Source organism: Cynocephalus volans, chromosome 1 (genome assembly GCF_027409185.1).
Source record: "Cynocephalus volans isolate mCynVol1 chromosome 1, mCynVol1.pri, whole genome shotgun sequence".
Lineage (NCBI taxonomy): Eukaryota > Metazoa > Chordata > Mammalia > Dermoptera > Cynocephalidae > Cynocephalus > Cynocephalus volans.
In genome coordinates, this window is record NC_084460.1 from 227,901,677 (window position 1) to 227,918,176 (window position 16,500).

General features: G+C 40.7%; 1 protein-coding gene and 1 pseudogene across 3 annotated transcripts in view; one reads left to right on the forward strand and one right to left on the reverse strand.

The window, feature by feature from the left end:
* The window catches only part of TANC1 (tetratricopeptide repeat, ankyrin repeat and coiled-coil containing 1), a 215,978-nt gene that overhangs the window by 93,032 nt on the left and 106,446 nt on the right, over positions 1-16,500 (forward strand). For all 3 annotated transcript variants that reach the window (XM_063097505.1, XM_063097488.1, XM_063097497.1), the window contains exon 3: positions 4,034-4,231. In XM_063097505.1, the coding sequence (XP_062953575.1) occupies positions 4,034-4,231 (198 nt within the window). The remainder of the gene's footprint in view (positions 1-4,033; positions 4,232-16,500) is intronic.
* Positions 6,317-7,542, reverse strand: LOC134391089 (heterogeneous nuclear ribonucleoprotein A3-like; annotated as a pseudogene).

Consider the following 16,500-nt stretch of genomic DNA (forward strand, 5'->3'; position numbering starts at 1 on the left):
CTAATCCTGTACTTTATGTACTTTAATCTGCAATGCTGGACATTGCCATTCTGTATAGCTGCCTTTGAACATTCATCTCCCAGATTCACATTTTCTTTCATTATGAATTTAAATCCTTTTTCACTGTCTGTAATAGTGAAAAAAATTTAAAAAATAAAAAACTATTATCAAAAGCCATTTCAGCCATTTTAAAATGCCTTATTGGATGGTTTTATCCCTTTTGATAATTCCATTATCTTTGCAAACTATGGCTTTAATGTATACTTCTGTGTATCTACTTATTTTTATTTATTATAAGCAGGGAGGACCTTATAAATGTCCACGTCTTCATGCCCTCTTTGGAATTCAGACCGTCGGTGCTTTTAAAATAAGAAAAGGTGTGCGTGCATTCATATGCATGTGTGTGAGTGAATGAATGGCAGAGACTGTATGTAACCTACAAAGCCTAAAATATTTACTATCAGGCCCTGTATAGCAAAACTGTATTAACTCTATATATCTTACTCATTTAAAATGTGTCTGTCTTGGGGATCTCCATTTTTTGTTGTTTTTCTTTTCTTTTTTGTCGAAAGAAAGTTCTTAAATATGTAGAGTAGTGAGTTTGTTAGAGCCTGAGCTGGCTGGTAGCGGGGAGGTTCTAGCCATGGCCCCTGGGCCTCAGGGTTAACTCCCAGGTCCCATTTCCTGTCCATGAGACAGTGGTATTGGACTGGATGCTCTGAGATAAAAAGCATGTTGGGGTGGGTGTGACTGTCCAGGGTGTGTAAATGTTCCATGGGAAACATCTGCCAGTGAGGCAGGAGGAGGCTTGGTAAACCAGTGGTCACTGATAACATGGTTTTCATACCCTGGAGAGGATGCATTGTCCTACTTGGCCTGGGCATGTCTGCTGCAGCAACAGGAAGGGTGATTGAAGTGTGCTTCCCATCACTTAATTGAGGTGGGGAATAAAATAGGTCACAGTTAAAAGAAAACAACATCTATTCAAGGCTGAAAGAAATGTGCCAGCCGTGCTGGTTGTTGCAGCAAAACATCTTTAATTCCTTTTAAACCTCTTTAAGCATCTGCCGAGGAATGTTAAATCAACCAGAGCATTTCTGGTATCATGTTGCCCAGAACCACTATTGCATTGTTCATGTGGCGTCATTGGGATGCTCTCAGTCTTTCTTTGACCTTAATCCCCTTGCCCTTGTGCAGTTAAAGCTCAGGGTTCCAGAGTGCTGTCTCCAGCTTCTGAGCTGCTGGATTACCTCACTTTGTGCCTCCTGTTCATACATAAAACTTCTCTCACCACTTTGTGCCTTTCTAATGTAAGGAAGCTGGAAGTTAGGGATCTTTAATTGCCTCTGAACAACCAAATCAAAGACAGCAACATTGGGACTAATATTATAGTGAGATGGCAAAGTAAACTTGAAATGGAAACCCCCTCCCCCAAACCCCATCTCTGTGTCCCATTTTATGGCAGCCTGCATAAAATCAGTGTCGGAGCCCAGCTGTTGCAGAGGCTGAACGTCCGCATGGTTACTGCATGCTTTGGAAACTCATCCCTACCAGATTTGCAGTTAATGAAAATATTTGCTTTGCTTGATGTAAACAAAGTTTATGGGCAGAATTTGTAATTAGGAAACTCTTTGATTCTCTTTTACCCTTCAATCCCTAATTTCTTTTGTATCATGTTGGAGAATTCTAAGTACTTAAGAAAATCAACCTTTTCTAAGTAATGATCTTTACTTTTTTATTTCTTGTGTTGTTATATGCATTTCTCCCTTCTTTTGTGTCCTTATCCAAATTAAGGGACTTGAAGTCTGGGTTTTTATTTATTTTTTGTGTAGGTCAGAAATACTCACGTGGGAATGTAGAGACAGTCGGTGCCTTAGTGGCTTATCAGGCCATCCCACAGCCATTTGACTACCCAGGTCTATGATTTAGTCAAAATCAGGAAAGCCGTAGGGCAATGTAGCTCTCTTCAAACCACATGGAAAACCAGTGTCATCTCCTCAAGGTCTCTCACACATCCTGTGTGTGGAACCCCCTGGGTTTGTGGGTTGTGGCTTCAGCTCTAAGTTTTTGTCTATCTCCTAAAGTTTTCTGCCTGAACCTCCAGGACTCAGGTAACCCGAAGTCGTTCTTGTAGGCACAGCACTTTCATACTTTCTAACGTGAGAGTGCGGTGGTGGCAGGGACTGGTCATGAGAACCAGGTGTGGAACCAGAGAAAACACCTGTCCGTCTCTGCTCTCACAAGTCTTGTCAGAGCGGCGGGCATTCAGCCCCAGGTCTGCTTTAACATCCATTTCATTGCGAGACAAAGGGGAGGCAGCCCAGAAGCTTCATGTGCTGGCTGAAGGCCTCCAGAGGTGGTCTAGGAGAGATTCCAGGCTCATTCATGGTGGTGGGAGACCGGATTCTGTGTCCTGGGGGTTGGTGACAGTGCTGGCTAGGGAGACAGGGTGGACAATGGTTGTAGGGGATCCAGGGTGGGGATGCCACTGCTGTTTACATGGATGGACTCTCAGAGGCAAAAGCCTCTGACTCCTGCCTGCTCCTTGGGGACAGAACTTTGTCTTGGGTATTTGCATGAATGTCCTTGTTTTTGTAATTCCACTGAGGGTTTTCTAGTAATCCTGTTTTTTTCTCTTCAAATGCCAGTCATTTGGGCAGTTAGTGATAAATCTTTATTTTCTCAAGTTTGTTAAAACCCCTTCAATCATACCTGGCCCAGGTGAGACCGAAGTTACCTTTCTGACTTTGCCATCTTACCCATTGTGGAGCTCATGAATTTTCTGTTCACAGTTCTGCTGGTTTTGAGTTAGTTCCTGTTGAAAATAAGGCATGAGCCCATCCCCCCAGGCCGTGGAGGGGGTGACTCTACTTCCCCGTGACTCCTCACATGAAAAACAAGCACAGTGTTGCAATTTAGAACTTGAAGGTTTGGGCTGCATCTCTTTTGAGCCTCGTACATGAAGATCTGTAAAAATTGGGGTTCCTGCCTGGCTAGATAGCTTTTCTTTTTCTTTTTCTCTTTCTTTTTCTTCTTAAAGATTTTAGAGTCAGGAAGGCATGGGAAGACAAGTTGGATAGCTTTTGTCAGAGATTGGTTTGCTTGTGGAAAACTTTATGCTCTTTTCAATTCTGCTCTCTGTAGTTTAGAGCTTGAGGATTCTTTTTAATCATCAGGATAATGGTTTACCTTCTCTCCTTGCACATCCTCAGTTGCTTCTTAGTACATACTGGGGATTTGGGGCAACAGGAGGAAAGCATATTATCTATCTTTTTTTTTCCCCTTTGGAGAGGCTAAACCCAGCCAAGGTAATCTCTTCCTTGTATGCTTTCTACAGTATTTCTCAGGAGTCTACCTACCCTAGAATGTTTAATTTTATAATTGTAAGTTTGTCCCCAAGTTCATTTAGGGGTTGAGTACCAAAGGTAACCTGCCTAGTAAGTGAGCTGTGGTTCTAGTCCTGTGACTGGTGTGGGGCTGGTTGAATTTTAGGAGGACGGACCTTGCGTCCTGGGGAATGCAGAGTAGATGGGGTGAGAGAGAACAGAAACATGGCCCTGGGGAGGAATGTGGAGGTGGGCTAGACCCTCCCTTGGACTTACCCTCTGGAAGCAGAATGGTCAGAGACCCCGGAGTTCTGGAATGGCTCTTGGCAATCAAATCTGTTATTCTGATATCCATATAAGGCCAGTAAGGCTCCTCCCTTACTTTGCTGAAATCAAAGCTTCCTGTGGATCATTCATACTTGATGTTGATCTAATCTCAGATCAGTGGCTTTCTGGACCCATTGTTAGGAGTGAACACAGACCAGTTGGGGTGGTGCAGAAAGGGGTGCAGGTGCAGAGTTCATTGACACTTGAGTTCCCTCACAGGGTGAAAAGCTTTAAGAGTGACGGGAAATCATCATTAAAAAATATTCAACATACAGATCTGGTATATGGGAATTATATTCTAAGAATGTAGTTCTTAGGAATTAAATTCATATCAACTTGTGATGGGTGGTCTAACCTCAGGTATTATCTCTCCACTACAGGAGGTGATGTTGGTCCTGAGTCCTCTGCAGTCCTGCCCCCTGGTCATGGGGGTGAGTCTCCTGTGAGCAGTCTTCCCATAGCAGAGGACACCTATAGAGTGAGCTTTGCCAAAGGTGTCTCCATGTCTCTGCCTTCGTCACCCTTGCTGCCTCGACAGTCTCATTTGGTACAATCAAGATCAAACAAAAAATCCCCAGGTAAGCAAGCAACAAAACAGTATCCAAACAAGCTGTCTTGAATATATAAGTGATACATGTACTGAATTAAGCAAGTCTAGTGCCCATAAGAAATCTTCTGAGGAGAATGTTTTTTCTTTGTTACAGTAACTTCTGGAAGAAGAAAAAAAGTATGGTTTTAATAGACTCCTCCCTTTAGTTCAACTTCTGTGTAAACTATTTGGACTGCCCAGGCTAGACCTTTACAAAGATTCAAGATCTTGTTATCAGTACCAATGTTAACCATCAGTTTTGTTTTTTTCTTGCTGATGAATGAAGGAACACTATAATATGTGTTACATTTTAAGGTTATGGATTTAGGCAAGTGTCATCTCACAGCAAAGTGTTATGATGTATTTTACTCGATTACATCATCCAGCATTTGAAGAGCTATAAAATTTAATTCTTTGTGAAAACAGGCTTGTAAAGGGGTAGAGATGAGGGACTTATGGATTACTTATATAAAGCATTTTGGTTTCTTTCATCATTATCAACTTTTTACATTTAACATTACTGGAAAAAAACAAACATAACTTTGAGAGGTTATGATTCAGATGGGAGGCAAGCCTTTGCAAAATGCTGATACCTGGAAATTACAAAAGTTCTTTGACGTTCTTTTAGGTTTGCTGAGTATTTGTTTACAAAAGGCAGGATAATTTGGGGCCTTATTGATCATGTGTCAGTGCAAGGATTCTTCTCAATTACATGTAAACATATTTGGCCTTCATCTAAAATGTGCCCTGGGGCTGTGAAATTGGGATCTGCTTTTCTGATTTCCTAAATATTTATATTACTTGAGATGACATATGCATTATTTCTAAATCATTTAGTGGATATTTGAAATTTATGTGGGGGGTAAAGTTGAGTGTAAACCTTAAGGCTTTGAATGTTAGAAATGGTGCTATGAACTGGTGAGTGTCCAAAATTTTTCATTGTTCTAGGATTTTCTTATTTTGGACTACATTGTTTACAATTCAGTCATTAGCTGGAACTTGGAAACCTTTCTGGTATGAAGTGATTTCCTGTGCCAAGGAATTTGACCTGTTTATCAGTATTTGGGGAAATTCCTGGAATGTCCTTTCTCCCCTCGTTGCCCTCCCACCCTGCTCTGTCTCTGTCAGATTTCTTCTCTTCCTTCAAAGTGTCGTTCCCACCCTGCCTTTCTTGCCGGGTTACTCTGAGTGTAATTACTTTCGGAAGCTTATGCACACTATTTTATCTTTTCTTTATCATCAGTCGCATCATTTGTCCTTTTCTCCTGAATTAGTGTATATATTGACATTTCTTTGGTTGGCCAAGCTTCACTTAGTGTCCTGAACCTTTTCCTAGGCCCGTCTCTGTTTTACTTCCTTGTAAAAATACAGTTTTAGTAAGGAAACCTGCTAAGTCAGTTGAGCAAGAACCTCTCACCTTTAAATCTGATCAGATTCCTCTTGGTCCACCCATTCATCAGTTGATGTCTGATTACTCTGGCCTGTCTCCAACACGAAACCCCCCTTACCCCTGATGTTTCCTCTTAGTAGATACCTATCTGTATATTTGAGGGACCTCAGTTGAAGGTGGTGCCAAGTGCAGAGATTTGACCTTTTGGACAGTTTCCCTTCCTAGTCTGTGCTCCTGCAAATGCATTGATGTTGCTTGGGCCTTAGGACTCAGGAATACCTGAAAGACTCCAGAGAACATTGCATTTTTTTTTTTTAATTTCTTAATTTTTTCTTCCTGGTACCACTACCACAATTTACAGGGCACTATACCTAATGTAATGAAAAGAAAAAGACAAAGCTACAACAGATAAAAGACCTCAGAAATGTACATCTAAATTGACACTGCATTGCATTAATCAATAGCTGCACTTTTTGCAAACTGTGGCTATGACAGTCCTGAACAAGAAGGGTTTCCTGTTGAAGCTGCAGTAATTTTTCTGACTATGGATCATCGTTCCTTCTGTGGCAGATTTTTACAGTTCCTCTAATGCATTTGGGACGACTGTCTCAAAGTAACTTGCAGCTTTCCTGACAACTCCTTGCTCTGTCTCCTGCTAAGAACTGTAGCCCTTTTCCGCTGATTTTAGAATCTTCTGTTACCATATCCACCACTTCCAGATCTATAAGCACCACCATAGGGACTGCCCAAGCTTCTTCCACCAAAACTACCCCCTTTCATGGGTCCATAATTTGATTGCTGTTGTCCACTATAATTTTCAAAATCATTATTGTTCCTACCATCACCATAGTTACCACTACCAAAATGTCCTCCTTCATAGTAACCATCATATCCTCCAGTACTGCCACCATATCGACCACCTTGGTTTCCATATCCTGGTCCACCACCACCATAGCCCCCTCTACTACTGTAATCTGGGCTACTGCCATGGTTGCCACCTCCAAATCCATTATATCCACCATCACCTCCTCCATAACTACCTCTGCTGCGACCACTTCCATCACCACAGCCTCCTCTTCCACCAGAGTTTCCACCACAGCCAAAATTACCTCCACTACCTTCAAAATTTCCTCCATGACCCATAATGTCACCAGGTCCACCTCCATGACCTCTTTGTGATCCAGCAGACTGCATCTCTTGTTTAGAAAGAGCTTTTTTCACTTCACAATTAAGCCCATTAATAGTGTGGTATTTCTGAACAACAACTTTATCAGCTATATTATGATCATCAAAAGTTAGAAAAGCAGGGCTGGCCCGTGGCTTACTCGGGAGAGCGTGGTGCTGACGACACCAAGTCAAGGGTTAAGATCCCCTTACTGGTCATTTTTATTTAAAAAAAAAAGTTACAAAAGCAAGTCTTCTCTTTTTTCCACTCTGTCTTCCACAACTTCTGTGGTTTCAGTCTTGCCATACTTGTCAAAGTAGTCTCTCAAATTATATTCTTCTGTATCTTTCCTACCACCAACAAAAATTTTCTTCACTGTTAGATGGGCACCAGGCTTTACAGAATCCTCTCTAGAAACAGCTCTCTTTGGCTCCACTACACGCCCATCAACCTCGTGTGGTCAAGCACTTTGCTGCATCCACCTCTTCGACACGAGAATAAGTCACAAAACCAAAGCCTCTGGAACGCTTGGTTTGAGGGTGTCTCGTTACTACACAGTCTGTGAGGGTGCCCCATTTCTCTGAATGTTCTCTTAAACTATCATCTGTAGTTTTAAAGCTCAGACCACCAAGAAACAGTTTTCTCAACTGCTCTGGTTCCTTTGGATCATGGCCCTCCTCCCCCGGCGGTGGCAGGGGTGGCTAGAGTTGGTCTGGGGGCAGCCAGGTGGCAGTTTTACCTTCATTTCGAGAGTGGACTAGAACATTGCATTTCAAATATAATTTTATTATTATTATTTTATTGAAACATAATTGATTATGCATATTTGTGGGTCACAGAGTTGAATATTAATACCTGTGTCCATTATGTGATGGTCAAGTCAGGGTAATTAGCATATTCATCATTATGAAACGTCATCATTCTTTGTGACCCTTAACCAATTTCTCGCTAACTCCCTCCGCTCCCCCTTTCCCTCCTCTAGTAACCACAATTCTGTTCTCTCCTTTTGAAAGTTCAACATATTATTGTGAATGTCCTTTCTTTCTGTCTTTTTAAAATTTAATTATATAATTTTATTATTAATAACAAATTCAATGTTTGTTTTAGTGGGACTTTAGGTAGCAAAGAATGGCCTGGCAAGACTGAAAAGTGTGGCTACTCAGAAGGGTTTCAGGGAGGCTACAGGCACGTGAGCAGAGAAGTCCCTGATGAGGCCATGTCTCTGTGTGTGTCTGGACCAAATTCAATTCTTTTGGTTTTGAGAAAATGTCCTAAAGTTTTTCTCCATAGGTATGAAATTTATATCTGCTAAATTCTTTGCAAGGCCTTATGAATAGGAGAGAGGAGTAGTTCTGCAACATTCAACCTTTTAATGAATTGAAGAAAATATCTTCCTTGTTAGATGTGTTTGGTCCAAATGGTAATTAAATAAACTCAGCAGATACATCTCTAACAGAGCAGTAGTTGTGTGCTGTTCAAATTTGTGCACCAAATTATTGTCTCACAGTGGTACTTTGGCTTCATTATCTTGGTAGTGTTAATTTGAAAAGAAAAGTTAAGGGTAGAGATGCTTGCTTGAAAATGGCAGTAACCCACAATACATCAAATGATAAACGATATTTTTTCCAGTGTCTAACACATACAGATTTCACATAAACTATATTGTTAGAAAAGTATCCAGAGCCCTAATGTTCTATCTGACTGTAAAATAAATAAATAAATAAATAGACATTGACATATGGTAGTGAATGTGCACTGGATTTAAAAATACCCATCTATTTAAAAAGCTAGCACTCTTGTAATGATACAGTAAATACAGTGCCTAGAAGGTATTGAGCCCCTCCCCTCCTCTTCCCAGCCCAGTAGGCTGTGCTCCAGGGCCATATCATCATTCAGACCTAGCTCTGAAATTACTTTGATGACTTTCATTCTGATTTGTAAGATTAGGCCCCTTTCTCTCACTTGTTTAAGAAGGTGCTTTAAAAAAAGAAACTCAAACATGTTTTATTTGTTTGGATAGAAACTCTTCACTAATTGACGGTAATCAAGAAACTGTCAGGGACTGGAACTATTCTAGCAAGGGTCAAATACTATAAACCCCTAATAATAAGGCACTCTGAAAGACACAGCCTATATTAATACAATTGTTGATTAGCTCCTGGATCTTGGGAACTCTGGGCCAGAGATAAGTTCATTAACTTACAATAAAGTGACCCTGTATTTTACATGACTGAGTTTCCTACATTCCACTTATAATAAGAGTTGTTTTTATTTACTCTTCTGCCACCTTCCTTCATTTATTTATGTATGTTTTTTCACTGGCTTGTCAGAAGTTCTGTTTTTGGAGTATCGTTTCTAAATTTTTGTTTTTTCAAAACGGAAAATACATCTTCTGGTAATGAAAACAAGGATCAGCATCCAATAAAGTAGTTTTCTGGCTGTTGCAAGTCTTTTTGCATTAAGAGTTCATCAATATTTGTAATGTATCCTTTTGTCTTCCAGAGAAGAGAAAAGCCCATTTCCTGTGGCTTATTTATTAGTAATATCATTAACTTCACATTTGCCTGCCTTTTCCCGGATCGCTTTGGGCACATTATGAAACAAAAGGTCAGGCATGACTGAGAAGCATCCTTTAGAAGTTGGGGGCGGTGTGCAAGAGCAAATGGTGACACTGCACTTCTCCTTGTACTCGCTCATGGGGAGACTGGACAGTGCTGGCCATTTCCACCTCTGTTGGTTCCACTTCCAGTTCTGTCTCACAGTTGACATAGCTGATGTGGCAGTTTTGCAAACCCCTCAGGCTGTCTGTTTCTTTAAGGGAAAACCTCAAAACTGACAGTGGAGTGCAGCCCACTGTCTCTTTGATTTTTGGACCATGAGTTAGTTTCTGCCAAGGTGCGCCCCCCCACCCCCCCACCCCCGAAGAGCGTTTCTTCTGGAAAATTTGGGAATCCCATCATTGAGAAAGAACTCCTGTCAGCATTTTGATATATTTTTTCCACTCTCTTTTTTTAAAATCTGAGGTCATACTATGTAATCCTTTCATGCTCTCCTTTTTTAAATTTATTATATCATGAGCAATTTCCAGGTTGCTTGAAGAGCTTGATATTTATTGTTCATTGTTTCAGTATTCTGTCATTGATTTTTAAACTAGTTTTCAATTGTTGGATATTTACGTTATTTTTAATTTTTAAAAAACTGTAGCACAGGTCAAGATGTTTTGTTTTTGCCATGAAATTCCTGGTATGATTTTTTTTATTTTTAATTGTGGTAAAATACACATGACATAAAATTTACCATCTTAACCATTTTCAAGTGTACATTTCAATAGTGAGTATAGTCACATGGTTATGCAACCCATCTTCAGAGCTCCTAATGTAAATATTTTTGTCCAGTAATTTTTACACATACCTCAAGGGTTGCAGGTTCCCAGCAGTGGAATTATTGAGCTACATGGCATGCATTTGTAAAGAATCTTGATTCACATTGCCCAATTGCTTTCCAGAAAGGCTGTATTGATTTCCCTCCAGCATTTTTTGAGTCTTCTTTTTGAAGTTAACATCTTCTGGGAATTAAGTGGATGTGCTCCTAGATGCTTTATCAGGCCTAGATGTGACTACTGAGAATTTTAAGAAGAGGCTGAGAGAAGTCGTTCTGTACCCACCCTCTTTTGAACTTCCCTCTGTCTGCACTTCTCAGACAATTTCCATTTTCTTTCTTTCCACGATACTTTGTCAGGGGCATTATTGCGGCTGAGTCAGATCAAGTTCGTGGTCAGAAAAACACTCAGCTGGCTTCCAGTTTTAGCTACAACTGCAGTCCTTATTACAGGGTGAGGATCACAGGTATGTTGGAAAGGCCTCTAGTGCACATCCAGTCCAGGTCTCTCTGTAGATGTGGAAGCAAAAACCTCTCTGTCATTAAGGAATTTGCCCCACGTTCATGCATTGGTAGAGCTTGAAACTCCTGCTCTGTCCCCAGCACGTTCTCTTATGCCAGTCTGCATTGTTCTGCCTGTACATAGTTGACAGGTGAGCTATAAATGACCTGAGTTTGTGTCCTGGCTTCTTGCACAGGGGATACCTGTGTGCACACATGCATCTGTGAGGCTGCTTCTGGAGGTGGTGGGTAATACAGGGAACCCACTCCTTGGACCCACTGCTCCTTGTAGAGCCAGCTAGTTCTAGTGCCTGCTTTCACTTGTAAGTGGTTAGGGCCACAGTCAGGAATCTAACCTTCAGCAAGGACAGTTCCTCCTGCTGTGGTGAATAGGAGAACCTCCTTTCTTTCCTCCCAGAAACTTGTTATAGGATAGCCTCCTCTAGGGAGTAGACAGCTTTGCCTTTCTGCATGTCCAGCTGTGAATGTGACACATGCATTTTCTGTTCTGCTTAAAACATGCATCGTCGCACATAGAACCTTTGTGTACTGTATGCATTTGCTCCAATTTGAACCTAAGGACCTTCGAGTCCATTTATTCCCCTGCTGATGAGTGCTGGTTCATCTTATATAATTTGGTGGTACCCTGGAATCACCCCAGGAGTTTCAGAGAGTACAGATGCTTGGGTCCTACCTTAAGAGATTCTGATTTAATGCATATGAGGTATGGCTTGGGCATTGGGATTTTTAAAAAGCTTCCCAAGTGACTAACATATAACAAAGTGTGAGAACCACTGGTGAAGAATATGTGATTATCTCATATAATTCCTTTCAGTGAAAGTACATATACGTTTATCTTTATTTTCTAAATTTTAGAAATAATATTTGAGGAAGAAAATTCATTATAAAAATGTACAAAATAATGATACACCAAGTCTTGATTCCCTTTGTACCCTCCAAAAGACAACCACTTTTGTCTTTCCTGCTTTGTTTCTATAGTACATAAGCAAAAATAATGCATGTGCTCATTTCTCCTAGCATTGGACAGGTAAGAGATCCTCAGATTTCTACTAAATAGTGAAAGAACATTCTTGTACAATAATACAGCAAACCCTCAACGCAGGATTGGATTGCACGGGTCTACTTATATATGTGGATTTTTTTCACTATACACAATGGAAAATTTTTGGTTAGGTATGTCATGAATGCATTGCATACCTAACCAAGCAGTTAAGTAGCCAACCTATTAGTAGGCTATTAGTAGTTAAGTACTTTACTACTTAATCCTTCCCCCACCCCCAACCCCAGCATGCTACTTGGTGCTTCCTCAACCCAGGGGAAAGTGCATCAAAAGTTATAGGAGGATTTTTGACTGCACAGGGTTGGAACCTCTTAACCTCTGAGTTGCTCAAGGGTCAACTGTATTTAAAGGCATCTCTGATATTTTTCTTAGACTATAAAAGTGGGATTGCTGTGTTAAAATTTTTTGGTTAACATTGAGGATGACTTACTGGTCATTTGTAGTTTTTTTCCTTTGGGGAATTTTTTGTGATAGCTGTCCTTTATGTTATTGGGGCAATATGTATTTTTTTTAACTGAATTATCATACCTTTGTTGTTGTTAGTTTTGAGGCTATCAGTCATGTATGTTATGATTGATAGCCTCAGTCATAAAATTTTTGCTGGTTCATTATTTTCCACTTAATTAGGTTATAATGTTTTATGATTCACAGAAGTTTTTCATTTTCTCTGTCAAATTCTTGTATTTTTCCATTGTGATTTATCCCGTTGCATTTTTAAGGAACAGTTTAATTGAAGTATAATTTTCATACCATATAATTCACCCATTTAAAGCTTACAGTTCAGTTTTTTAGCATTTTTGCAGAGTTGTGCAACCATTGCCACAGTGTTAATTTTAGAACATTTTCTTAAATCTCCCCTAAAAACAAAAACAAAACCATACCTATTAGTAGTCACTCCACATTCCTCTCTACCCTTACCCTTCACTCCCTACCTCTAGCCCTAATCAACTGTTAATCTACTTTCTGTCTCTTTAGATTTGCCTATTCTGGGTATTTCATGTAAATAGAATTATACTATATGTGGTCTTTTGTGACTGGCTTCTTTTATGGAACATGTTTTCTAGGTTCATCCGTGTTGTAGCATGTATCAGAACTTCATTGTGGGTTTTTTCCCCCCATTTTGTTTTATTACCATATTTTATTATATGTACTTATCACATTTTTGTTTATCAATTCTTCAATTGATGGACATTTGAGTTGTTTCCACTTTTGGCTATTATGAATAATGCTGCTATGAACATTTGTGTATGCAAATGTGTATAGACATATGTTTTCATTTTTTCTTGGGTATATACCTAGTAGATTGCTGGATCATATGGTAATTCTATGTTTAACCTTTTAAGGTACTTCCAAATGATCTTCTAAAGTGGCGGTACCATTTTACATTACCACTAGCCAAGTATAAGATTCCCAGTTTCTCTACCTCCCTGCTGACACTTGTTACTATCTTTTTTATTTTTATTTTTTTAAATAGCTGTCCTAGTGCATAAGACCTGGTGTCTCATTGTAGTTTTTCCTTTTTTTTTTTTTTCCTTGCTACTGGTAGGATCGGCTAGGTATCACTGTAGTGTTATTAAGTTGTAAGAGTTCTTTTTATATTCCAGGATACAAGTTCCTTATCAGATATATGAGTTGCAAATATTTTGTCCCATTCTGTGGATTGTCTTTTTCATTTTCTCGATAATATTGTTTCAAGCACAAACAGTTTTGATTTTTATGTAGTCCAGTTTATTCATTATTACTTTTTTGTCTCTGTCCTTTTGATGTCATGTCTGAGTAGCTATTGCCTAATCCAAGGAAACAAAGATACATGCTTGTGTTTTCTCCTAAGAGTTTTATAGTTTTAACTCTTACATTTAGGTCTGTGATTCATTTTGAGTCAACTTTTTGTGTGTGGTGTGAGGTAGGGACCAATTCATTCTTTTACATGTATACACCAGTTGTCCCAGCATCGTTTATTGAAAATAAAGACCCATTGAGTGGTCTTCAGTTGACCAAATCATTGCTGTGCCCTAAACCAGCCCTGTGGTCACACATCCCCATTTGCTCATTCTCTTCCCTATGCCCTAGATCCGAGCTTCCTCCTTCGTAGAACATGGTGTTGATGATACCAGGGTCCAGTGTTCTGTCCCTGTTACTGGCCAACTGCTAAAAATTAAACAAACAAAACTTTCTCTTTCAGCGTTGACCCCTGGTGTGGCTCACATCTCTTGCTGCATCCTTTATATCTCTCCTTTTTCCTATGTAAAAAGTAACCTCTTCTTCCTCTAGACACCTGTAGCAATGTGTTTCCTCTTTTCTCTGCATAACCTGCATTTCTCTGCTCTGACATTTTGCTAGCTCCTTAGGGACAGCAGTCTTGTCTTTGTTTGGATCTCATCTATTTCCCCTCAGGTACCTTGGAAACAGAATTCAATAATTCCTTCAGGATTCAGTCACTTCCTTTATCCTGGTAATGGTGCATAGACATGTAACTATTAAAATGAGTAGGATTTTAGTATTCTGTGCTCATCAGATCTATGTGATTAGTTGAAGATACTAATGGACATGTAAGCAATTTGAATGTGACAGTACCTTACATTCGTGAAGCTAGGAATATACCGTACTAAAGAGAGCCCAGCTTTCATCTCAAGGCTTTGCTGTCATCAGGCAGTGAGTGAAGGGGAGTATGTTTAAACTGGGTTTGTCAGCAGGCTCTCATCCTTGCTTTGCTATGTTCCTGTCTTTCTCCCATTTTCTTAGGCATTTGGCATTTTTGCTGCCTGTTTCCTGCTGCCTGCAGTTAATGATGACTGGAGGTTTTATCCAGTCACACTTTACAGCAGTGTCAGCTGCACCCTGTGGTGGTGTCAGATGGCAGCTGGAACAAGCCCAATGCCATGCTCAGTTACCTCAGAGAAAATAGATGAGGGCAGGGGCAGGGGTGTTGGGAATCTCTTTTGGATTATTTCTGATTTACCGAGAAACATGGAAGTCACAGAAGCCATGGAGGCTATTGTATCAGTATCTAACGTTAATGAACATTAATGTGACATGGAAATAAATAGGGAGGAAAGACTGACTCAGCTTGAATCTGCAAATTTATTGTGAAATGACTGTGCGGGCTTGTGTATCTGTGTCTGTTGTCGGGGCTGGCTGACTATGTTCCAGGCAGAGGGGCAAGGATGTGCAAAGCCTGGAGCTGGGAAACCGAGGTGGACATGGAATGGTGATTTCTAGAAGAGAGAGGACAGTAAGAACTAGAGGGCCTTACAAAAGGAGGACTGGAGCCTTCAGGAAAGTCTTGATTGTGAGGGCCTGGAGCACTGAAACCAGTAAGCCTTGCATGGAACGGCGGCTTATCTAGAGTAGCTAACAGTGTCACACACGGAACCCTTTCTTTGTACAAGGCTCTGAGAAATAGAATTTAGGAAATGCTTTTCAAGGAGAGATGATTATCTTGTTACTTCCACCACCAACAAAGTCTTCTTTATTGGTCACAGGTCCTGAGTGTAGCTGATGAGCTCACCTTTTGAAGAGCCTGGGAGAATAAATTCTCCACCCTAAGTTATGAGACTCTCTGCTTCTAGCTAACTGAGGTGTGAGGGGTCCTGACAGATGTGGTCTTTCTCTGTCTGCCCCACTCTTGGGCAGGTCGGACCTGGATTCACTTCCCAGCTTGATGTGCTTAGGCAGGTCATAGGTGTTTCCTCATCTGGGAGATGGAGTAATAAGGGCGCTTCTCTTACAGGGTATTATGGAGTGCATGTTTGTGTCCCCCCTCCCAAAATAATATGTTGAAACCTTCACCCCCAATGGGATGGTATTAACGAAGGTGGGGCCTTTGGGAGGTGATAAGATTTAGATGAGATCATGAGGGTAGAGCCCCCATGATGGGAAGTCTTGACTCCTTACATAATAAGAGAAAGAGACTAGAGCTCTCTCTGTCTCTTTGCCATGTAAGGATACAGTGAGAAGGCCTATCTGCAGGCACTGGGTCTGCTGGTGCCTTGATCTTGGACTTCACAGCCTCCAAACTATGTGAAATAACTGTTGTTTAAGCCATTCAGTTTATGGTCCCCCCACCAGCTAGCTGGTACAGGGATCTGAACCCTTGACCTTGGTGTTACAAGGCTGTGCTCTAACCAGCTGAACTAAACCAGCCAGCCCCCAGTCTATGGTATTTTTGTTATAGGATCCTGAACTAAGACAAGTGAAATGTAAATGAGATGTAGACTGTAAAGTGTAGGGAGGGCCTTGGTTTTTGCAACTTCTTTGGAGCTCATCTTCAGCTTCCTTCATGTGACTTGGTGACCATGAAAGGATTGCCACAGTATTGGTCCCCTCGATCCTTCATCCTTAGCCAGATGTCCTCCAGTGGGATTCCACTCTCAGATCTGTGTGTTCTGTGGGCACGTGTTGTCTTGATGTGCAACTGCCCTCCTGCAAGGCTTTGTTCCTGTGAATAAGACGTGAAAGCGGTGGGGCATGGTGGGTTCCAGTTCCAGCTCTACCACCAGCCACTTGGGCTCTTCATCTCTTCGTTTGCACATGATTGGTGTGAAGTGATTAGAATGTTTTGTATCTAACATTGCCCTGTAAAGGAAGCCAACTCTTAGACCTTTCCACTGACCACCGGTTCTAAGAAAGCAATGGTTCTTGGCAGAAAAGAGACACTTAGTTTTAAAGCAAAAAGGTGGTATCAAAGAGCAAAATTACGCACATTGAGTTAAAGATCTCAATGGCCTTTATGGCGATTCTAGA